Source organism: Delphinapterus leucas, chromosome 16, assembly GCF_059928025.1.
Source record: "Delphinapterus leucas isolate spDelLeu-1000000601 "Yukka" chromosome 16, BTC_Dleu_Yukka2, whole genome shotgun sequence".
NCBI classification, from domain to species: Eukaryota; Metazoa; Chordata; class Mammalia; order Artiodactyla; family Monodontidae; genus Delphinapterus; species Delphinapterus leucas.
Window position 1 is genome coordinate 41,894,138 of NC_143144.1, and position 18,021 is coordinate 41,912,158.

The following is an 18,021-nucleotide window of genomic DNA, read 5'->3' on the forward strand; positions in this document are numbered from 1 at the left end:
ATTCTCACATTCTTTCCCTTCCCCGACCCCACCAGGACTAGGAGTTCTAATGGCCCTGCACGCTGGCCTACACCTTCTAAATATCCCAACTGGGAGGTGCCATATGCTTTTTTGTTGGAAAGAGATTTGGGGTCCGTGGGAAGAAGGACTACACATCCGAGACCGTGGGTAGGAGGGGGGCAGGAGGGAGATGTGGAGCTCGTGTTTCTACAGTCCTGGTAAATGAGAAGTGCCCTGTCTGCAACCTTTCCCATGCTGGCCACCGTAAGACAGAGTGACTTTTGTGATCTTCCCTGCCATGAAGACAGGGGATAAAAATCCTTCCTGCCCCAATCATTTAGTTCAGAAATAATCTTGGAATTTTCTTTTTGTTTGTTTGTTTCTTAAGTTAAATTCCATGTCAGAAGCAATGGGATGTGGCCTGATAGTTTTAAGTACACCAGGTAGAGAAGACCTTTTCCTCCTGTGTCTTGGTTTTCTTAGCTAAAATAGAGGGGGTACTAATCATTCTCATCTTACCTACACTGCCAAAGTTCTGTGAAGAGCAAATGAACTAGTGATAGGAAATGTGTTGTCAGCTAGGAGGTGTTAGACGGTGGCACTGGAAGAAGCAGCTGTCCCCCTCCTCATTATTCTAGTGGATGCACTAGATCATTTCAGGTTTCGAGAGTGAGCAAGCTGAAGGGTCACGACTAAGGTAAGGCAGGATTTTGCCAAGGCATGGATTTGACTCACACACGCTAAGGGGCTGGTGTGCAAGTGGGGCGTCATTCAGAGGGAAAGGGGCCTTAGCTGACCCCCGCCATCTGCTCCTCTCTCCTCCTCCTCCAGCCAGGCCAGCTGCGTGTCTCTTACCAAGAATGGCCTCCCGAGGAAGTGCCAGATTGGGGTTTGCACATTTGAGGGTCTTGCTTAAGAGGGTATATTTTAGGTTCTTTTCTCTTTCAGCAAAAAGTGGGACTTCATGTTTAATGACTGGTGACTGTCGAACACCAGGTCTGCCCACAGTTCCTCTGAGCTGGCACTCAGGCACTCCTGGTCAACCCCTTCCTTTTCCTGGCCTGCATGGGGTCCCTGGAGCCCAAGCCCTACTGTGACCTCACAGAGAGGAGAGCTGAGAACTCAGCTGAAGAACTGCCCATCCAGGGGCACGTCCCAGGGGTATGTGTTACTAGGGACCCCAGTTACCCTCTGGCAAAAAGGGGGTCATAATCTTCTCCTGAAGGACTTTATAGCAGAGAGGGGACATGGCTGGATGGAGCCTGGGGCCTGTCACTTCCCCCTCTGAACCTGGGGCTTGTTAGTACCTGGAGGAAGGTCACACCTCCTACAGGTGCATCGAGGCACGAAGCAGGTGCTCAACCACGGAGAGCATGGTTATTATTCCCATGGATACAGTTCTTCGAGGAAGGAGTGCCTGCAAACTCTCTCATTCCCCGGAAGCCCAGGGAGTGGAAGGGGCCTAAGCCGCTCACCTCGTCCATCTCTCAGGACAATTTCGCTCTCGCCTGAGATCCAGCGGTAGCAGGGGAACTCAATGTAATCCCCGCAGGGCGTCTTCAGTGTGATGTACTTCAGGTACCAGTCGTCATGGAGCCAGTACTTGCGCTTCTCGATTCTGATCAGCTGGATGTCGCCCAGTTCGTCATCAACTACAACATTGTAAGAATCAACCTGAGAAGGAGAAAAGGCAAGTCAGACCATCTGGGAGCTCCTGAGCCTTTGAATCACCCTCAATCCATTTAGCTGAGATGTCTGCCAAGTGCCTGCCCTTGGCATGGCTCTGCTGTACCCTGGGTGACAGAGATGGCCAATTCCCCAGCTCTACCCTTAAGAGATGGAAGTCTAGCAAGCAAGGGATGGCGCTGCTCAGAGAGAGACATTCTGCTGTCTGCGCACAGCCCAGTGCCAGGCCAGGCTCCGTGAGGGCCTCTGCAGCTGCCCCCACTCACAACAAGGGCAGCAAGGCTGCTGGCCCTGCTACCTTACAGGGCTAGATGGACAAACTGGCCCTCGCACTCAAGGGCAGCCCTTTACAGCTTGCAAAGGGCTTGCTGACGTTGCTATAGATCCCACAACAACTTTGGGAGGGGTGGGGAGTTATGACCTGCGTCTCAGATGAAGACAGTGAGGTTCAGTAAGCCCCACTTCTACTACTAATTGGCAGAGCTGGAATTCCAATCCAGGTCTTTCCATATCTCTCTCATTCTCAGTGGGGCAAATAACTGAGTGCAAATGGGGAGGCTCAGATAAAAGTGAAGTCACACAGTTCAAGCTGTCCTGGGGCCTCTGCAGTTCACTGAGCCACAGTGATGCCAAGAAAATCAGATAAGCAGTTTCCAGTATATCCAAGGCACAGTGGTGGATCGAGGCCGGCCTTGCTACCTCAGGCCACGTGCAGCACTGCTCCCCAGGCTGCTGCCAGGCTCCTGACCCCAGGAGACGGGCTGGCACAGTGGCAGTGCAGGGCAGCCGCTCCATGGCTGCTGCATGATCTGCGCATGTGCAGCTCTGGATGGCAGATGGGAAGGAAGGATGGGGGCTCAAGCTTTGCATCGGGCGTTCCAAAGACCAGTAGGTTTGGGGAGCCCCAGACTCAATGCCCCCTGAGGCACTTTCTAAGCCAGATTTCACCCATCTTTGAACTTTTTCCTCGGTGGCAGGCTTAGAGTTCTCAGTGTGATGGTGAAGTAAGTGGAGGGGAAGGGTGTTCATCTCGCACATGACCCCATGCATCCCCATTTCCATCCTTCTCCCTCCAAATGCCACTGGGAGGACTTCTTAAAGGGAGTGGGAAGCTGAACATTTTCAGCAAAGCCCTTGGCTCTGAGCGCAGTGAGCAGCTCGCATGTTCTGGCTGCCTCAGGTGCCAGATGCTTGTGGTCAGAAAGGGAAGTCTCTTCCTAGTGCCCGGTGGTCTGGGCCTGGTCCTCAGTTAGAAACACTTTCTGGGGACAGAGGAGCCAGCCTATGTGCTGGGTCCCTAACAGGTGTGCCAGCACATCTGTCCTGCCCATCCTGCAGGTCAAAGAACCCTCCTGCCCCACAGGCGAGGTCACAGAGAGCATTGCCCCCCAGGGCCTGTGGGACCTCAGGCAGAGGGGCCTGTCTGTACCACAGGGTGCCGATGCGTGGGGAGAAGGCGGTAGGCCCCGGATAGAGTTGGGAGAGGAGTCCCAGTGAGGGGCTGGATGACCTAAGGAGCTGGGAGGAGGGAGAGGAAAGGAAGGACACAGCTCTTGTTGGGTGGCTTCCCAGGGGTGGGGAGAGAAGGGAGGCCCCTGAGCTGAGGCATCAGTGGGCCAGGGCAGGAAGGTTTTGATGGAGCAAGGGGCCCAACGTCCACCTGGAGAAGCAGAGTGGGGACTGGTGGCTTAAGACTGGACGTTTGCAGGGCCCACCCCATTCGAAGTCCCACCTGCCACAAGTATCTGCAGAGACCGTGGCCCTCTTGCGGGGTCAAGACAGAGGTTCCCACCGAGGACTGGAGGGAGGGCAGTGAGGGGCAGAGGGCGAGGTGAGCCTGAGTGTCAGGGCAGCTCAGAAAGCCTCAGGGGCCTTGAGTTCACAACCCAGCTCCAAAGTAACTGACCATGGGCCAGGGCAAACTGGTACATTCTCTGAGGCTATGTTTCTTCATCTATCAAGGGGAGATCACGCTTAGCTTGCAGGACCATTGAGAAATCCAAATGACATGATGCCTGAGTGGGCTCCTTTCTCCAGAGGCACGGGCCACCAGCTGCTGTGTGTATCAGAACCACCTGGTCCTCCCTCCTTGACTCCTGGGGGGTCAGCAAGTCCCACACTGCCTGCGAGCGGCTCTGAGCTAGCATGGGCCCTTGGGCTGAGGTCCATGCTTGACTACATGTGCCACATTGAGTAGCCAGAAGTAGAGACGGGAGGAAGAAATTGAGCCCATGAGCAGAAACAACTTGGCTCAAAACCTGAAGGGAATTCCCGCGAGGATGGAGAAGGGGCCTTGAGGCCGAGTGAGAACCTGAGGCATTTTTGTTGCTGGCAGTGCAGGCCGAGCAAAGGGAAGTCAGCATGTGTTGAGGCTTGGGCCTGGGCTCGGGGTGGCTGCTCCAAGGGAAGTGGCTTTCCGGTGGCTCCGAGGGGCTGCAGGTGTCTGGGAGGTTGATGCCAGGAAGGCTGAGGCAAAGGGGGAGAGGACGGCCATCTAAAGTACCAGGCACCATAAGCATCTGAGGTGGGCAACTCTCATGGGAGGGAGGAGCCTTGGATCACAAAGGGAAGGGAGATGGGGCGCAGGGAGCCTCTCCAGGGCGATTCTCAGAGGGAGGGCCAGATGTCCAGCTGAGGGTGGGGACTGATAAGGAAGAGACGAGTAGCTTCTCTGAGAGAAGGGAGAGCAGGGTCACCCTGGGCACACCTATGGTGCAGTCACAGGAGAATGGGCCCTCCAAGTCACCCTTTCCCAACGACCCACAGGCACCTGGCAGAGGGCCCTGGAGTTTCACCCGGATGAAATCACTGGACAGACCTACAGGGACTCAGTAGGCCATCTGACAGGGTCTTGCAATGGGAGAGGACTGCCAGTCTGGCTTGTCTCTGGCTGGACGTGGCTTCAGGCCCGCTGTTACAGGAGGTGAACCAGGGCCCGAGTTCAGTCCCACCTAACTCAGGCAGTCTCAGGGACAAAGTCTGGTGACACTGACACTGGCATCCAAGGGAGCCACTGCTGGAGAGTCACAGGGGATAGAGAGGGGTCTCCAGGAAGATCTCAGGGCCCTGTGTGTCAAACAGCAAAGTCAGGTCTTTGGAAGATACAAAGAGCTACAGGGTGTGACAACCTTCCTTCCTCCTCTCCCTGGGCCAGTATGCTGGGCGGATACTGTGTTTGTTGACTAATTTGCCTTGACACGTTAATATAACATGTCCATTCTGAATAGTGGATCAACATTGTATCAACAATGGACGGCATGGCGCATGACAGGCCCTCAAAAAATACAGTACATGTGCATGGCCGAGTGGATGATTATCTCATTTTACAGTTGGAAACTGAGGCTCAGAGAGGTCAGGCAGCTACCATGCTAGTGAGTAACTGGTGGCCCCACGATTAGAACCCACACCTGTGTGATGGCCTAACCTGGGTTCCTCTCACTGTTTCCCATGGCCACATTGTGGGAAAAGCCTTGGCCTGGGAGCCAGGTGACCTGGCTTTGGGCCCTGGTTCAAGCCCTCCATGGAGTATGAAGGGGCGATGTGAGGTGGGGTGGAGGACAAGGAAAAGCTTCCTACAAGGTGGCATTTGGGGCAGCTCTTAGGAGTTGGTAAGATTTCAGAGGTGAGTTGAGTGGAGAAGAAGGGGAATGGGTAGGGCATTCTGAATGTAGAGAAAGGAGGTGGGGAATTCGCATGTGAGAGGAGGAGGCTGGAGCATGGAGTTCTCAGGGCAGAGGTGGTGGGTGCAGTGGTCAGACACTGGAAAGAGACATGGAGCCTGGGAAACGTGATATTCACCAGTCCTTTCTCAGAATGGCCAGTTTGCTGATTTCACCTGTTGCTCTCAATCCTCTATTGGATACACAGCTTTAAGGCTTTTGAATATTTCAGCAAATTGTTAGCTGGCCAGTTTTTTGCTTGATCTTTTTTTTTTAAAATTAATTAATTAATTTATTTTTGGCTGAGTTGGGTCTTCATTGCTCCGCACGGGCTTTCTCTAGTTGTGGCGAGCAGGGGCTACTCTTTGTTGTGGTGCGCGGGCTTCTCATTGTGGTGGCTTCTCTTGTTGCAGAGCAAGGGCTCTAGGTACACAGGCTTCAGTAGTTGTGGCATGTGGGCTCAGGAGTTGTAGCGCACGGGCTTAGCTGCTCCGCGGCATGTGGGATCTTCCCGGACCAGGGCTCGAACCCATGTCCCCTGCATTGGCAGGTGGATTCTTAACCACTGCACCACCAGGGAAATCCTGCTTGATCTTTATATCAGCATTTAAAGAAAGGTTTCATTTGTTTCTGCCCCAGATCCCTGCTAGAGCAAGGACAGAGAAGAGTCATGTGGTCCAGCCTGGACTGCCTGTCTTGGAGGGGTCTAGTGAGGGGCTGGTGGGTGGTGGGAGGGGGCTGTGGAGTAGAGACAGAGGGAGATGATTAAGGGGTGGACAAGGAAGAGGCTGGGGCAGAGAGAGGGAGAAAAAGGGCAGTGGTTAGGGAGGCTGAGGGAGCAAAGAATGGGGAAGCTGGGGGAATCTAGGAGACAGCAGAAGGGAGAAGTTGGAGCAGTAAACAAGAGAGAAACGAGGGACATGGGGAATTGTGGGGAATAGGGAGCAGAGGAAGGAAGAGAAGGAGGAAAAAGAGGCAGAATGTAGGGAAGAGATGGGACAGAGAGGGAAGGTGGGGGATAGAGAGATTGAGGGTCAGAAGGAAATATTTACTCTTCAGTACTATATTATCATTTCTGAGAAGGCGGTATTCTAGAATACATTCTTCATGAATATACTGTAAGAATATTCACAGAAAATATTTAAGAAGTATAGTTGTAAGACTCGTTCACACGTACTGAGTACATTCAAGGGTGATATACTAAGCATCACCCTACTGCCTTTCGCTTTCCTAAAAGTGCTGCCCGGGAATGAAAAAGGATCAGGTAAGACTTCCCAGAAATCTTTGGATCTGTGAAAGTTATCCCATCGGGACTTGAATTACTTTAAATCGACAGAGCCAAAGGAACAAATCAATTTGCTAAATTTGGGCTACGTCTCTGGGCTATGTGGGTCCACCGCCTGGGCTTTCCCAGCAGATGGCGTGACGGTTGACAGGACAATCTCACCTGCGAAGGACCCCAATTCCCAATCCTGTCCTGAATCACTTGGCAGAACTCTGATGAGAATAACCAGGGATTTGTGACTCAATTTATTGAGAAAAAAATCAGTCCCATCCATTATAGGACTGAATTTTGCATGGGAGAATGCTGTGTTGACCTGCCAATGAGCTGGAAATGACTGAATTGGTTGCCCAGAAAAAGTCTTTATTGTTGTTACTGTAACTGTTATTATCTATAATGATTGTAACACTTTTCGGGTAAAATGGGTTAGCCTTATCTTCTCTGCAAGTATTTCCTCTAAGATTTCTCCTTCACCTTTACCCAAATGGGACGGATTGTCCTTAAGAGGCACTGGCTGGAGATTGAGGAAGTAGATCTGGGCTGTGCAAGTGTGGAGTAACTTTGCATAAGCAGAAGCTTTCTCAAAAGATGATTTTTTTCAAAGAGCCTTTTGGAGCCAGCGATTCCCCTGCAGTGCCCCTCCTGACCTGCCCCCTCTCACCACAATGGAAATGTGACATGCAAATCTCTCCTGAAATTTGCTGCTGGGACTCTCACTGAAGTGTTTAATCATAATGTCATTTGAATGAATTCTCAGGGTGGGGAAATAATGAACAGAGGGATGCTTTCACCCCTCTTCTAATGACCCTTTTATGGTCACACCCCCGTACCTCCCCTCTGAGAAGCCACACCCGGCTGCTTATGCTGCACACTGACGTGTGTCGTATGTGGAGGAGAACGGACCCACTGTGGACCACTTATAAAGGCAGAGAAGTCTGTAACCTGTTCTCCTCCCATTAGTGTTGGGGGAATCCATGAAATAATGGAAATAATTATTTCTGACGGTGCTTCAGAATGGCCGAGGGTGTCATTATCCCAAACGGATGACCCATTAGCCCTCCTGCACCACCATCCTCTGGGCCAGTTCCCTGGTTGGGGAAACCAAACAATAGGAGGTAGTTCTTATACTCAACACCTAACTCTTCTAGAAGGGTCCTCTAGCCACATTAATATGACAAACTTGGCTAAGTGTCAGATGGGCATATAGCGAGGTTCTGAGGCTCCTGGGTAGGAATCAAGCTCACTTTGAGTTTGGAATCTGGAAAAGGAGTGGGCTATGATTTGCTTACTTTAGGCTCTGCAGACCGAAAACACGCTTCATGAATATTATCCAAGAAGTATTTGGCTGAACCATATGAAATTGCCAGTTTTGTCAAAAATAGTCAACTATGAGCAGTTCCTTATGGTTCAGCCAAATAATAAAGAGATAAAAAGACAGCTTTGTGAAATCTAAGTCCTTTGGGTCCAGTTCAGAAGCTGGGGGTGGCAGAAGGGAACAGATATTTCCTGGGCACCTGTAGTGTGTTGGAGCTGTCACAATAGTCACTTCATGAGCACTTAAGTAATGAGCACTTAATAAGCCCAGTGGACTGGGCACATCACACCAAACACTTGGCGAGGATCGCCACCTGCTGTGCTGCTCACAGAGAAAGCTACAGGCTGGAATTCACGGCCAGGTCAGCATGGGGAGCCCACTTCTGAATGAATCCTCACACAGCGCCTGGCACCACAGACTAGACGTGCAGTCAACACGGGCTCCCTTTGCTCCCTGAACTCTCAGGCTCCAGGGTCTCTGGTGAGGAGGGGAGAGGGGAAGCCCTCCTCCCTCTTCCTCTTCTGAGCCCTCACACTCAGGGCGGGAGTGTTCCCTGGTGTACACTCTGCTGGGAGCCAGCGACGACCTCCAGGTTTGCAAAAGGCTTCTCCTGGCCTGGGTCTCTCGTTCTTTCCCTCTGCATTCCTCTGGGGACCTCTCCTGAGAATGTGAGCTGCCCAGGTGTGGAGACATAAGCTAGTGCCACTCTGGGCCACCGGCTCGAACTCCTAGACCAGCCTGAAGCCAACCCTTGTACTTTACATTTGGGGAAACTGAGACCCAGAGAGGGGGGCAGAGTGAGCTAGTGGTCAGGCCCGGATGGAACTCAGGCCTCTGGACCCCCAGCCCTGCGCGTTCTCCCCACAGCCGAGGTGCCATCTGTGGAGCCCTAGGAAGTGGGGCACAAGTAATGGTGGTCACAGCGCTTGCCCAGTTAAGTGGCCTCTCAGAGCCCCTCGCCCCCGAACTTGGGTCCCAGCCACCCCGACGTCCGCACCCTGTCCCGGCCACCCCAGCCCGTCAGGGCCGGGCGTCCTCACCGCGCCGCGCTCAAAGTCGTTGTAGAAGGGCTTGTCCAGCAAGTGCTTCTCGCTGCAGCCCGCGGAGCCCACGAGGCTGAGGTAGATGTAGTCGTCGGTGCCCGCGAACCACTGGCTGCCGGTGGCCACGGTGACGGTGTAGGAGGGCATGGTGGCGCGCAGCGAGGACCGCGGGGCGCGGGCGCAGCGAGCACTGAAAACCTTGGCGCGCCGGTACGCGGGTCTCCGCCCCCCGCCCACCCCGCGCGGTAGCTTCCTGCCTCTGAGCGTCCGGGGCCCCTGCCGCCCCCCGCCCCCTCCTGCCCGCCCTGCTCCCGGCCCCGCCCTCCCGCAGCTCTGACCTCGCCGGACCCGCCTCGTACTCGGTAAGCGCGCCCGTTCCTGCACCTCACCTCCTCCACCTGGCCTCTGTGTTGGCAGTCAGGGGACTGGGGCCACCTCAGCTGCTACCCCCTCCTCCCTCCCTCTATTCATTCTCTCACTCAGTTTCTCATTCATTGTTTTCACTCTTCACCCTTCCCTCCTGCCTCGGCTTCCCTCACTGCCAGGCCCTTGTGAGGCATTAGGGTTGGACTCCAGGGATGCCTGGAAAACCAGACACAGTCCCTGCTCTCACCAAGTCCCCAGGGTTAGAGGGAGGCCGCGCGACTGGGGCACTTAGCCATGCTGTGATTACTGAGAGCAGGGGTGCTCTGGGAGTCTACAGCGGGAAGAGGAGCCCACCTGGGGAGTCAGGAAAGCTTTTGGAGGGGTGACACCTGAGCTGGTACTGTGGAGCGCAGAGACTTCCGTGGGCTTTGGCTTCTTCCACAGGCTTGGCTGAATGTCACTCTGCGCCGGGTGCAGGTGGGCACTGACGTGAGTCAGGTGCCAGCCACACTCAGGCCTGGAGATTGTCAGTGTGTAGTGGAAGGAGGGCAACCAGAGAGAGGGAGGCCAGGATAAGAAAACCCGAATCTGGACACCTAAGGGGTTGTCTGGAGGAGGTTGATGCGCTCGGAGGCGAGGGGTTGCAGAACTCGGGGGCAGGGAGGCTGGGCGTGTGATGGGAAAGGGGGTAGACTTGTTTGGAGATGGCTTCTGGGAATGGACCCATGGCTGGAAGTCCTAGGGAAGAAGATGTGGACTCCACAGCAAGGATGTTCCATGAGTTAGAGGTGGTACTTGGAAAACCCGCTGCCTGGCAGAGTAATTGGTTGGCTATCATTTACTTTTAATTAATTAATATTTTAATTTATTTAAAAATTTTTTATCGGCTTTCTAACTGATGATGGGCGAGGCTTGGAAGGCATGGTAGTAAAAGGCTTTGGACACTAGAAGGAAGCTTCGTGCGGGTGGTAAGCTTTCCAACTGCTGTGACCTGATCTCAGAAGTCTTCTGTATTCCCCTACACGTCCTCTGTACCCAGCTTCAGAACTGGGTCTGACTGTGGTACACATTCAGTAATGAGTTGAACTAAATTTAAAAATAAGTTCATTCCACGTGAGGTGGTCAGGCAATTTCCTGTTTTATTTCCATTTTCTTTAATATTATAACATATTTTCCTATATAATTTCACATTTTAAGTATTTCATTGACTGTGTAATATTTAATTGTATGGATATACCACCATTTCCTTAATTAGTCCACTATTCTTGGGCATTTAGGTTGCTTTTCCTCATAAATAATGCTATAGTACATATTTTGTGCTTAAAACATTAAAAAATTTTTTCTTAATATATGGACTTAGAAATGGGCCAAAGCGTATGAACATTTTAAGGCCTTTTTAACGTTATTAAGCTACTTCCCCAAGCACTGAGTTAATTTATACTCATGCCATTTACTCTCATGCAGAACATGGAATGTTTGTTTCATAGAAACTTTGCCACCTTGGGATAGTTTCCAAAATATCTCCAACTTGTCCTCACTGCTCTGCCCTGGCTCAGGCTTTCAACACCTCCTGTATGGACTGTAGTGACTGCTTCCTACCTAATCTCTTTATCTCTAGTCTAACTCCCATTCCCCCACCAGTTCCCCAATTCTCTAGCTAGAATTATTTCTCTTTAACATAGGTGGGATCATCTACTGCCTTAAAGTCCATCATTGCATGCTTTTCATTCTTTCTTTCCTCCATTCCTCCCTCCCTCCCTCCCCGTCTCCCTTCCTTCCTTCCCTCCTTCTTTGTTACAGCTTTATTGAGATGTAATTAGCATGCCATACAATTCACTCATTTAAAGCATACAAGTCAGTGGTGTTTAGCAATATTCAGAGAGCTCTGAGACCATCACCACAATCAATTTCAGAATATTTTCATCATTCCATTAGTAGTCACTTCCCATTGCCCTCCTCATCTTTCCAGTCAGGGTAAACACACCTATTTTCTGCTTTATAGATTTGCCTATTCTGGACATTTCATATGAGTGGAATCATACAATATGTGCCATTTTGTGACTGACTTCTTTCACTTAGTATCATTTCCCCCCCCAGATTCATCCACATTGCAGCAAGTATCAGTACTTTATTCCTTTTTGTTGCTGAATAATAATCAATTTTAAGGATACACCACATTGTGCTTATCCATTCATCAGATGATGGAAGTTTGAGTTGGGGCTATAATGAATAATGATGTTATGAATATTCATGTATAAACTTTTGTGTATACATATGTTTTCAGTTCTTTCAGGGAGAGAACTAGGAGGAGAATTGCTGGATCATATGGTAACTCTATGTTTTTAGCATTTTGAGGAAATGGCATATTGTTTTCCAAAGTGGCTGTACCATTTTACATTTTTATCAGCAATATATGATTCCATTTTATCCATATCCTCGCCAACACATTATTCTCTTTGTGAAGGGGTATCTCATTGTGGTTTTGATTTGCACTTTTCTAATGATGTTGAGTATCTTGTCTCATGCTATTGGCCAATAATAGATCTTCTTTTGAGAAATGTATATTCAGATCTTTGACCCATTAAAAATTTTAGCTTATTTATCTTTTCATTATTTTTTATTTATTTATCTTTACATCTTTATTGGAGTATAATTGCTTTACAATGGTATGTTAGTTTCAGCTTCACAACAAAATGAATCAGTTATATATATACATATGTTCCCATATCTCTTCCCGCTTGCGCCTCCCTCCCTCCCACCCTCCCTATCCCACCCCTCCAGGCGGTCACAAAGCACGGAGCTGATCTCCCTGTGCTATGTGGCTGCTTCCCACTAGCTATCTACCTTACGTTTGGTAGTGTATATATGTCCATGCCTCTCTCTCGCTTTGTCACAGTTTACCCTTCCCCCTCCCCGTAGCCTCAAGTCCATTCTCTAGTAAGTGTGTGTCTTTATTCCTGTTTCACCCCTAGGTTTTTCATGACATGTTTTTTCTTAAATTCCATATATATGTGTTAGCATATGGTATTTGTCTCTCTCTTTCTGACTTACTTCATTCTGTATGACAGACTCTAGGTCTATCCACCTCATTACAAATAGCTCAATTTCGTTTCTTTTTATGGCAGAGTAATTCCATTGTATATATGTGCCACATCTTCTTTATCCATTCATCCAATGATGGGCAATTAGGTTGTTTCCATCTCTGGGCTATTGTAAATAGAGCTGCAATGAACATTTTGGTACATGACTCTTTTTGAATTATGGTTTTCTCAGGGTATATGCCCAGTAGTGGGATTGCTGGGTCATATGGTAGTTCTATTTGTAGTTTTTTAAGGAACCTCCATACTGTTCTCCACAGTGGCTGTATCAATTTATATTCCCACCAACAGTGTAAGAGGGTTCCCTTTTCTCCACACCCTCTCCAGCATTTATTGTTTCTAGATTTTTTGATGATGGCCATTCTGACTGGTGTGAGATGATATCTCATTGTAGTTTTCATTTGCATTTCTCTAATAATTAGTGATGTTGAGCATTCTTTCATGTGTTTGTTGGCAGTCTGTATATCTTCTTTGGAGAAATGTCTATTTAGGTCTTCTGCCCATTTTTGGATTGGGTTGTTTGTTTTTTTGTTATTAAGCTGCATGAGCTGCTTATAAATTTTGGAGATTAATCCTTTGTCAGTTGCTTCATTTGCAAATATTTTCTCCCATTCTGAGGGTTGTCTTTTGGTCTTGTTTATGGTTTCCTTTGCTGTGCAAAAGCTTTGAAGTTTCATTAGGTCCCATTTGTTTATTTTTGTTTTTATTTCCATTTCTCTAGGAGGTGGGTCAAAAAGGATCTTGCTGTGATTTATGTCATAGAGTGTCCTGCCTATGTTTTCCTCTAAGAGTTTGATAGTTTCTGGCCTTACATTTAGGTCTTTAATCCATTTGAGCTTATTTTTGTGTATGGTGTTAGGGAGTGATCTAATCTCATACTTTTACAAGTAGCTGTCCGGTTTTCCCAGCACCACATATTGAAGAGGCTGTCCTTTCTCCACTGTACATTCCTGCCTCCTTTATCAAAGATAAGGTGACCATATGTGCGTGGGTTTATCTCTGGGCTTTCTATCCTGTTCCATTGATCTATATTTCTGTTTTTGTGCCAGTACCATACTGTCTTGATTACTGTACCTTTGTAGTATAGTCTGTAGTCAGGAAGCCTGATTCCTCCAGCTCCGTATTTCGTTCTCAAGATTGCTTTGGCTATTCGAGGTCTTTTGTGTTTCCATACAAATTGTGAAATTTTTGGTTCTAGTTCTGTGAAAAATGCCACTGGTAGTTTGATAGGGATTGCATTGAATCTGTAGATTGCTTTGGGTAGTAGAGTCATTTTCACAATGTTGATTCTTCCAATCCAAGAACATGGTATATCTTTCCATCTATTTGTATCATCTTTAATTTCTTTCATCAGTGTCTTATAATTCTGCATACAGGTCTTTTGTCTCCTTAGGTAGGTTTATTCCTAGATATTTTATTCTTTTTGTTGCAGTGGTAAATGGGAGTGTTTTCTTGATTTCACTTTCAGATTTTTCATCCTTAGTGTATAGGAATGCCAGAGATTTCTGTGCATTAATTTTGTATCCTGCTACTTTACCAAATTCATTGATTAGCTCTAGTAGTTTTCTGGTAGCATCTTTAGGATTCTCTATGTATAGTATCATTTCATCTGCAAAGAGTGACAGCTTTACTTCTTCTTTTCCAATTTGGATTCCTTTTATTTCCTTTTCTTCTCTGATTGCTGTGGCTAAAACTTCCAAAACTATGTTGAATAAGAGTGGTGAGAATGGGCAGCCTTGTCTTGGTCCTGATCTCAGTGGAAATGCTTTCAGTTTTTCACCATTGAGGATGATGTTGGCTGTGGGTTTGTCATATATGGCCTTTATTATGTTGAGGAAAGTTCCCTCTATGCCTACTTTCTGCAGGGTTTTTATCATAAATGGGTGTTGAATTTTGTCAAAAGCTTTCTCTGCATCTATTGAGATGATCATATGGTTTTTCTCCTTCAATTTGTTAATATGGTGTATCACGTTGATTGATTTGCATATAATGAAGAATCCTTGCATTCCTGGAATAAACCCCACTTGATCATGGTGTATGATCCGTTTAATGTGCTGTTGGATTCTGCTTGCTAGTATTTTGTTGAGGATTTTTGCATCTATGTTCATCAGTGATATTGGCCTGTAGTTTTCTTTCTTTGTGACATCCTTGTCTGGTTTTGGTATCAGGGTGATGGTGGCCTGGTAGAATGAGTTGTGGAGTGTTCCCCCCTCTGCTATATTTTGGAAGAGTTTGAGAAGGATAGGTGATAGCTCTTCTCTAAATGTTTGATATAATTCGCCTGCGAAGCCATCTGGTCCTGGGCTTTTGCTTGTTGGAAGATTTTTAATCACAGTTTCAATTTCAGTGCTTGTGATTGGTCTGTTCATATTTTCTATTTCTTCCTGATTCAGTCTTGGCAGGTTGTGCCTTTCTAAGAATTTGTCCATTTCTTCCAGGTTGTCCATTTTATTGGCATAGAGTTGCTTGTAGTAATCTCTCATGATCTTTTGTATTTCTGCAGTGTCAGTTGTTACTTCTCCTTTTTCATTTCTAATTCTATTGAGTCTTCTCCCTTTTTTTCTTGATGAGTCTGGCTAATGGTTTATCTATTTTGTTTAACCTTTCAAAGAACCAGCTTTTAGTTTTATTGATCTTTGCTATCGTTTCCTTCATTTCTTTTTCATTTATTTCTGATCTGATTTTTATGATTTCTTTCCTTCTGCTACCTTTGGGGTTTTTTTGTTCTTCTTTCTCTAACTGCTTTAGGTGCACGGTTAGGTTGTTTATTCGAGATGTTTCCTGTTTCTTAAGGTAGGATTGTATTGCTATAAACTTCCCTCCTAGAACTGCTTTTGCTGCATCCCATAGATTTTGAGTCGTCGTGTCTCCATTGTCATTTGTTTTTAGGTATTTTTTGATTTCCTCTTTGATTTCTTCAGTGATCACTTCGTTATTAAGTAATGTATTGTTTAGCCTCCATGTGTTTGTATTTTTTACAGATCTTTTCCTGTAATTGATATCTAGTCTCATAGCGTTGTGGTCGGAAAAGATACTTGATACAATTTCAATTTTCTTAAATTTACCAAGGCTTGATTTGTGACCCAAGATATGATCTATCCTGGAGAATGTTCCATGAGCACTTGAGAAAAATGTGTATTGTGTTGTTTTTGGATGGAATGTCCTATAAATATCAATTAAGTCCCTCTTGTTTAATGTATCATTTAAAGCTTGTGTTTCCTTATTTATTTTCATTTTGGATGATCTGTCCATTGGTGAAAGTGGGGTGTTAAAGTCCCCTACTATGAATGTGTTACTGTCGATTTCCCCTTTTATGGCTGTTAGTATTTGCCTTATGTATTGAGGTGCTCCTATGTTGGGGGCATAAATATTTACAATTGTTATAACTTCTTCTTGGATCGATCCCTTGATCATTATGTAGTGTCCTTCTTTGTCTCTTCTAATAGTCTTTATTTTAAAGTCTATTTTGTCTGATATGAGAATTGCTACTCCAGCTTTCTTTTGGTTTCCATTTGCATGAAATACCTTTTTCCATCCCCTTACTTTCAGTCTGTATGTGTCTCTAGGTCTGAAGTGGGTCTCTTGTAGACAGCAAATATATGCGTCGTTTTTGTATCCATTCAGCCAATCTGTGTCTTTTGGTGGGAGCATTTAGTCCATTTATATTTAAGGTAATTATCGATATGTATGTTCCCATTCCCATTTTCTTAATTGTTTTGGGTTCGTTATTGTAGGTCTTTTCCTTCTTTTGTGTTTCTTGCCTAGAGAAGTTCCTTTAGCAGTTGTTGTAGAGCTGGTTTTGTGGTGCTGAACTCTCTCACCTTTTGCTTGTCTGTAAAGGTTTTAATTTCTCCATCAAATCTGAATGAGATCCTTGCTGGGTAGAGTAATCTTGGTTGCAGGTTTTTCTCCTTTATCACTTTCAATATGTCCTGCCACTCCCTTCTGGCTTGCAGAGTTTCTGCTGAAAGATCAGCTGTTAACCTTATGGGGATTCCCTTGTGTGTTATTTGTTGTTTTTCCCTTGCTGCTTTTCATATGCTTTCTTTGTATTTAATTTTTGACAGTTTGATTAATATGTGTCTTGGCGTATTTCTCCTTGGATTTATCCTGTATGGGACTCTCTGTGCTTCCTGGACTTGATTAACTATTTCCTTTCCCATATTAGGGAAGTTTTCAACTATAATCTCTTCGAATATTTTCTCAGTCCCTTTCTTTTTCTCTTCTCCTTCTGGAACCCCTATAATTCGAATGTTGGTGCATTTAATGTTGTCCCAGAGGTCTCTGAGACTGTCCTCAGTTCTTTTCATTCTTTTTTCTTTATTCTGCTCTGCCTTAGTTATTTCCACTATTTTATCTTCCAGGTCACTTATCCATTCTTCTGCCTCAGTTATTCTGCTATTGATCCCATCTAGAGTATTTTTCATTTCATTTATTGTGTTGTTCATCATTGTTTGTTTCATCTTTAGTTCTTCTAGGTCCTTGTTAAATGTTTCTTGCATTTTGTCTATTCTATTTCCAAGATTTTGGATCATCTTTACTATCATTATTCTGAATTCTTTTTCAGGTAGAGTGCCTATTTCCTCTTCATTTGTTAGGTCTGGTGGGTTTTTATCTTGCTCCTTCATCTGCTGTGTGTTTTTCTGTCTTTTCATTTTGCTTATCTTACTGTGTTTGGGGTCTCCTTTTTGCAGGCTGAAGGTTCATAGTTCCTGTTGTTTTTAGTGTCTGTCCCCAGTGGCTAAGGTTGGTTCAGTGGGTTGTGTAGGCTTCCTGGTGGAGGGTACTAGTGCCTGTGTTCTGGTGGATGAGGCTGGATCTTGTCTTTCTGGTGGGCAGGTCCACGTCTGGTGGTGTGTTTGGGGGTGTCTGTAGACTTATTATGATTTTGGGCAGCCTCTCTGCTAATGGGTGGGGTTGTGTTCCTGTCTTGCTAGTTGTTTGGCATAGGATGTCCAGCACTGTAGCTTGCTGGTCGTTGAGTGAAGCTGGGTGCTGGCGTTGAGATGGAGATCTCTGGGAGATTTTCGCCGTTTGATATTATGTGCAGCTGGGAGGCCTCTTGTGGACCAGTGTCCTGAAGTTGGCTCTCCCACCTCAGAGGCACAGCAATAACTCCTGGCTGCGGCTGCAGCACCAAGAGCCTTTCATCCACACGGCTCCTTAATTTGGGATGATTCGTTGTCTATTCAGGTATTCCACAGATGCAGGGTTCATCAAGTTGATTGTGGAGCTTTAATCCGCTGCTTCTGAGGCTGCTGGGAGAGATTTCCCTTTCTATTCTTTGTTCTCACAGCTCCCAGGGGCTCAGCTTTGGATTTGGCCCCACCTGTGCGTGTAGGTCGCTGGAGGGCGTCTGTTATTTGCTCAGACAGGACGGGGTTAAAGGAGCCGCTGATTCGGAGGCTCTGGCTCACTCAGGCCGGGGGTAGGGAGGGTCACGGAGTGCGGGGCGGGCCTGCGGCGGCAGAGGCCGGCGTGACGTTGCGCTAGCCTGAGGCGCGCCGTGCGTTCTCCCGGGGGAGTTGTCCCTAGATTCCGGGACCCTGGCAGAGGCGGGCTGCACAGGCTC

General features: G+C 47.3%; 1 protein-coding gene across 1 annotated transcript in view; it reads right to left on the bottom strand.

Annotated features, from left to right (window-relative positions):
* ALOX5 (arachidonate 5-lipoxygenase) overlaps window positions 1-9,163 on the bottom strand; it is a 54,531-nt gene extending 45,368 nt beyond the window's left edge. Inside the window, exons 1-2 of the mRNA XM_022569481.2 lie at window positions 8,983-9,163; window positions 1,476-1,674 (exon numbers count right to left, since the gene is read on the bottom strand). Coding sequence (XP_022425189.1) covers window positions 1,476-1,674; window positions 8,983-9,132 — 349 coding nt within the window. The 5' untranslated portion in view covers window positions 9,133-9,163. The remainder of the gene's footprint in view (window positions 1-1,475; window positions 1,675-8,982) is intronic.
* Between the last annotated feature and the right edge of the window lie 8,858 nt (window positions 9,164-18,021).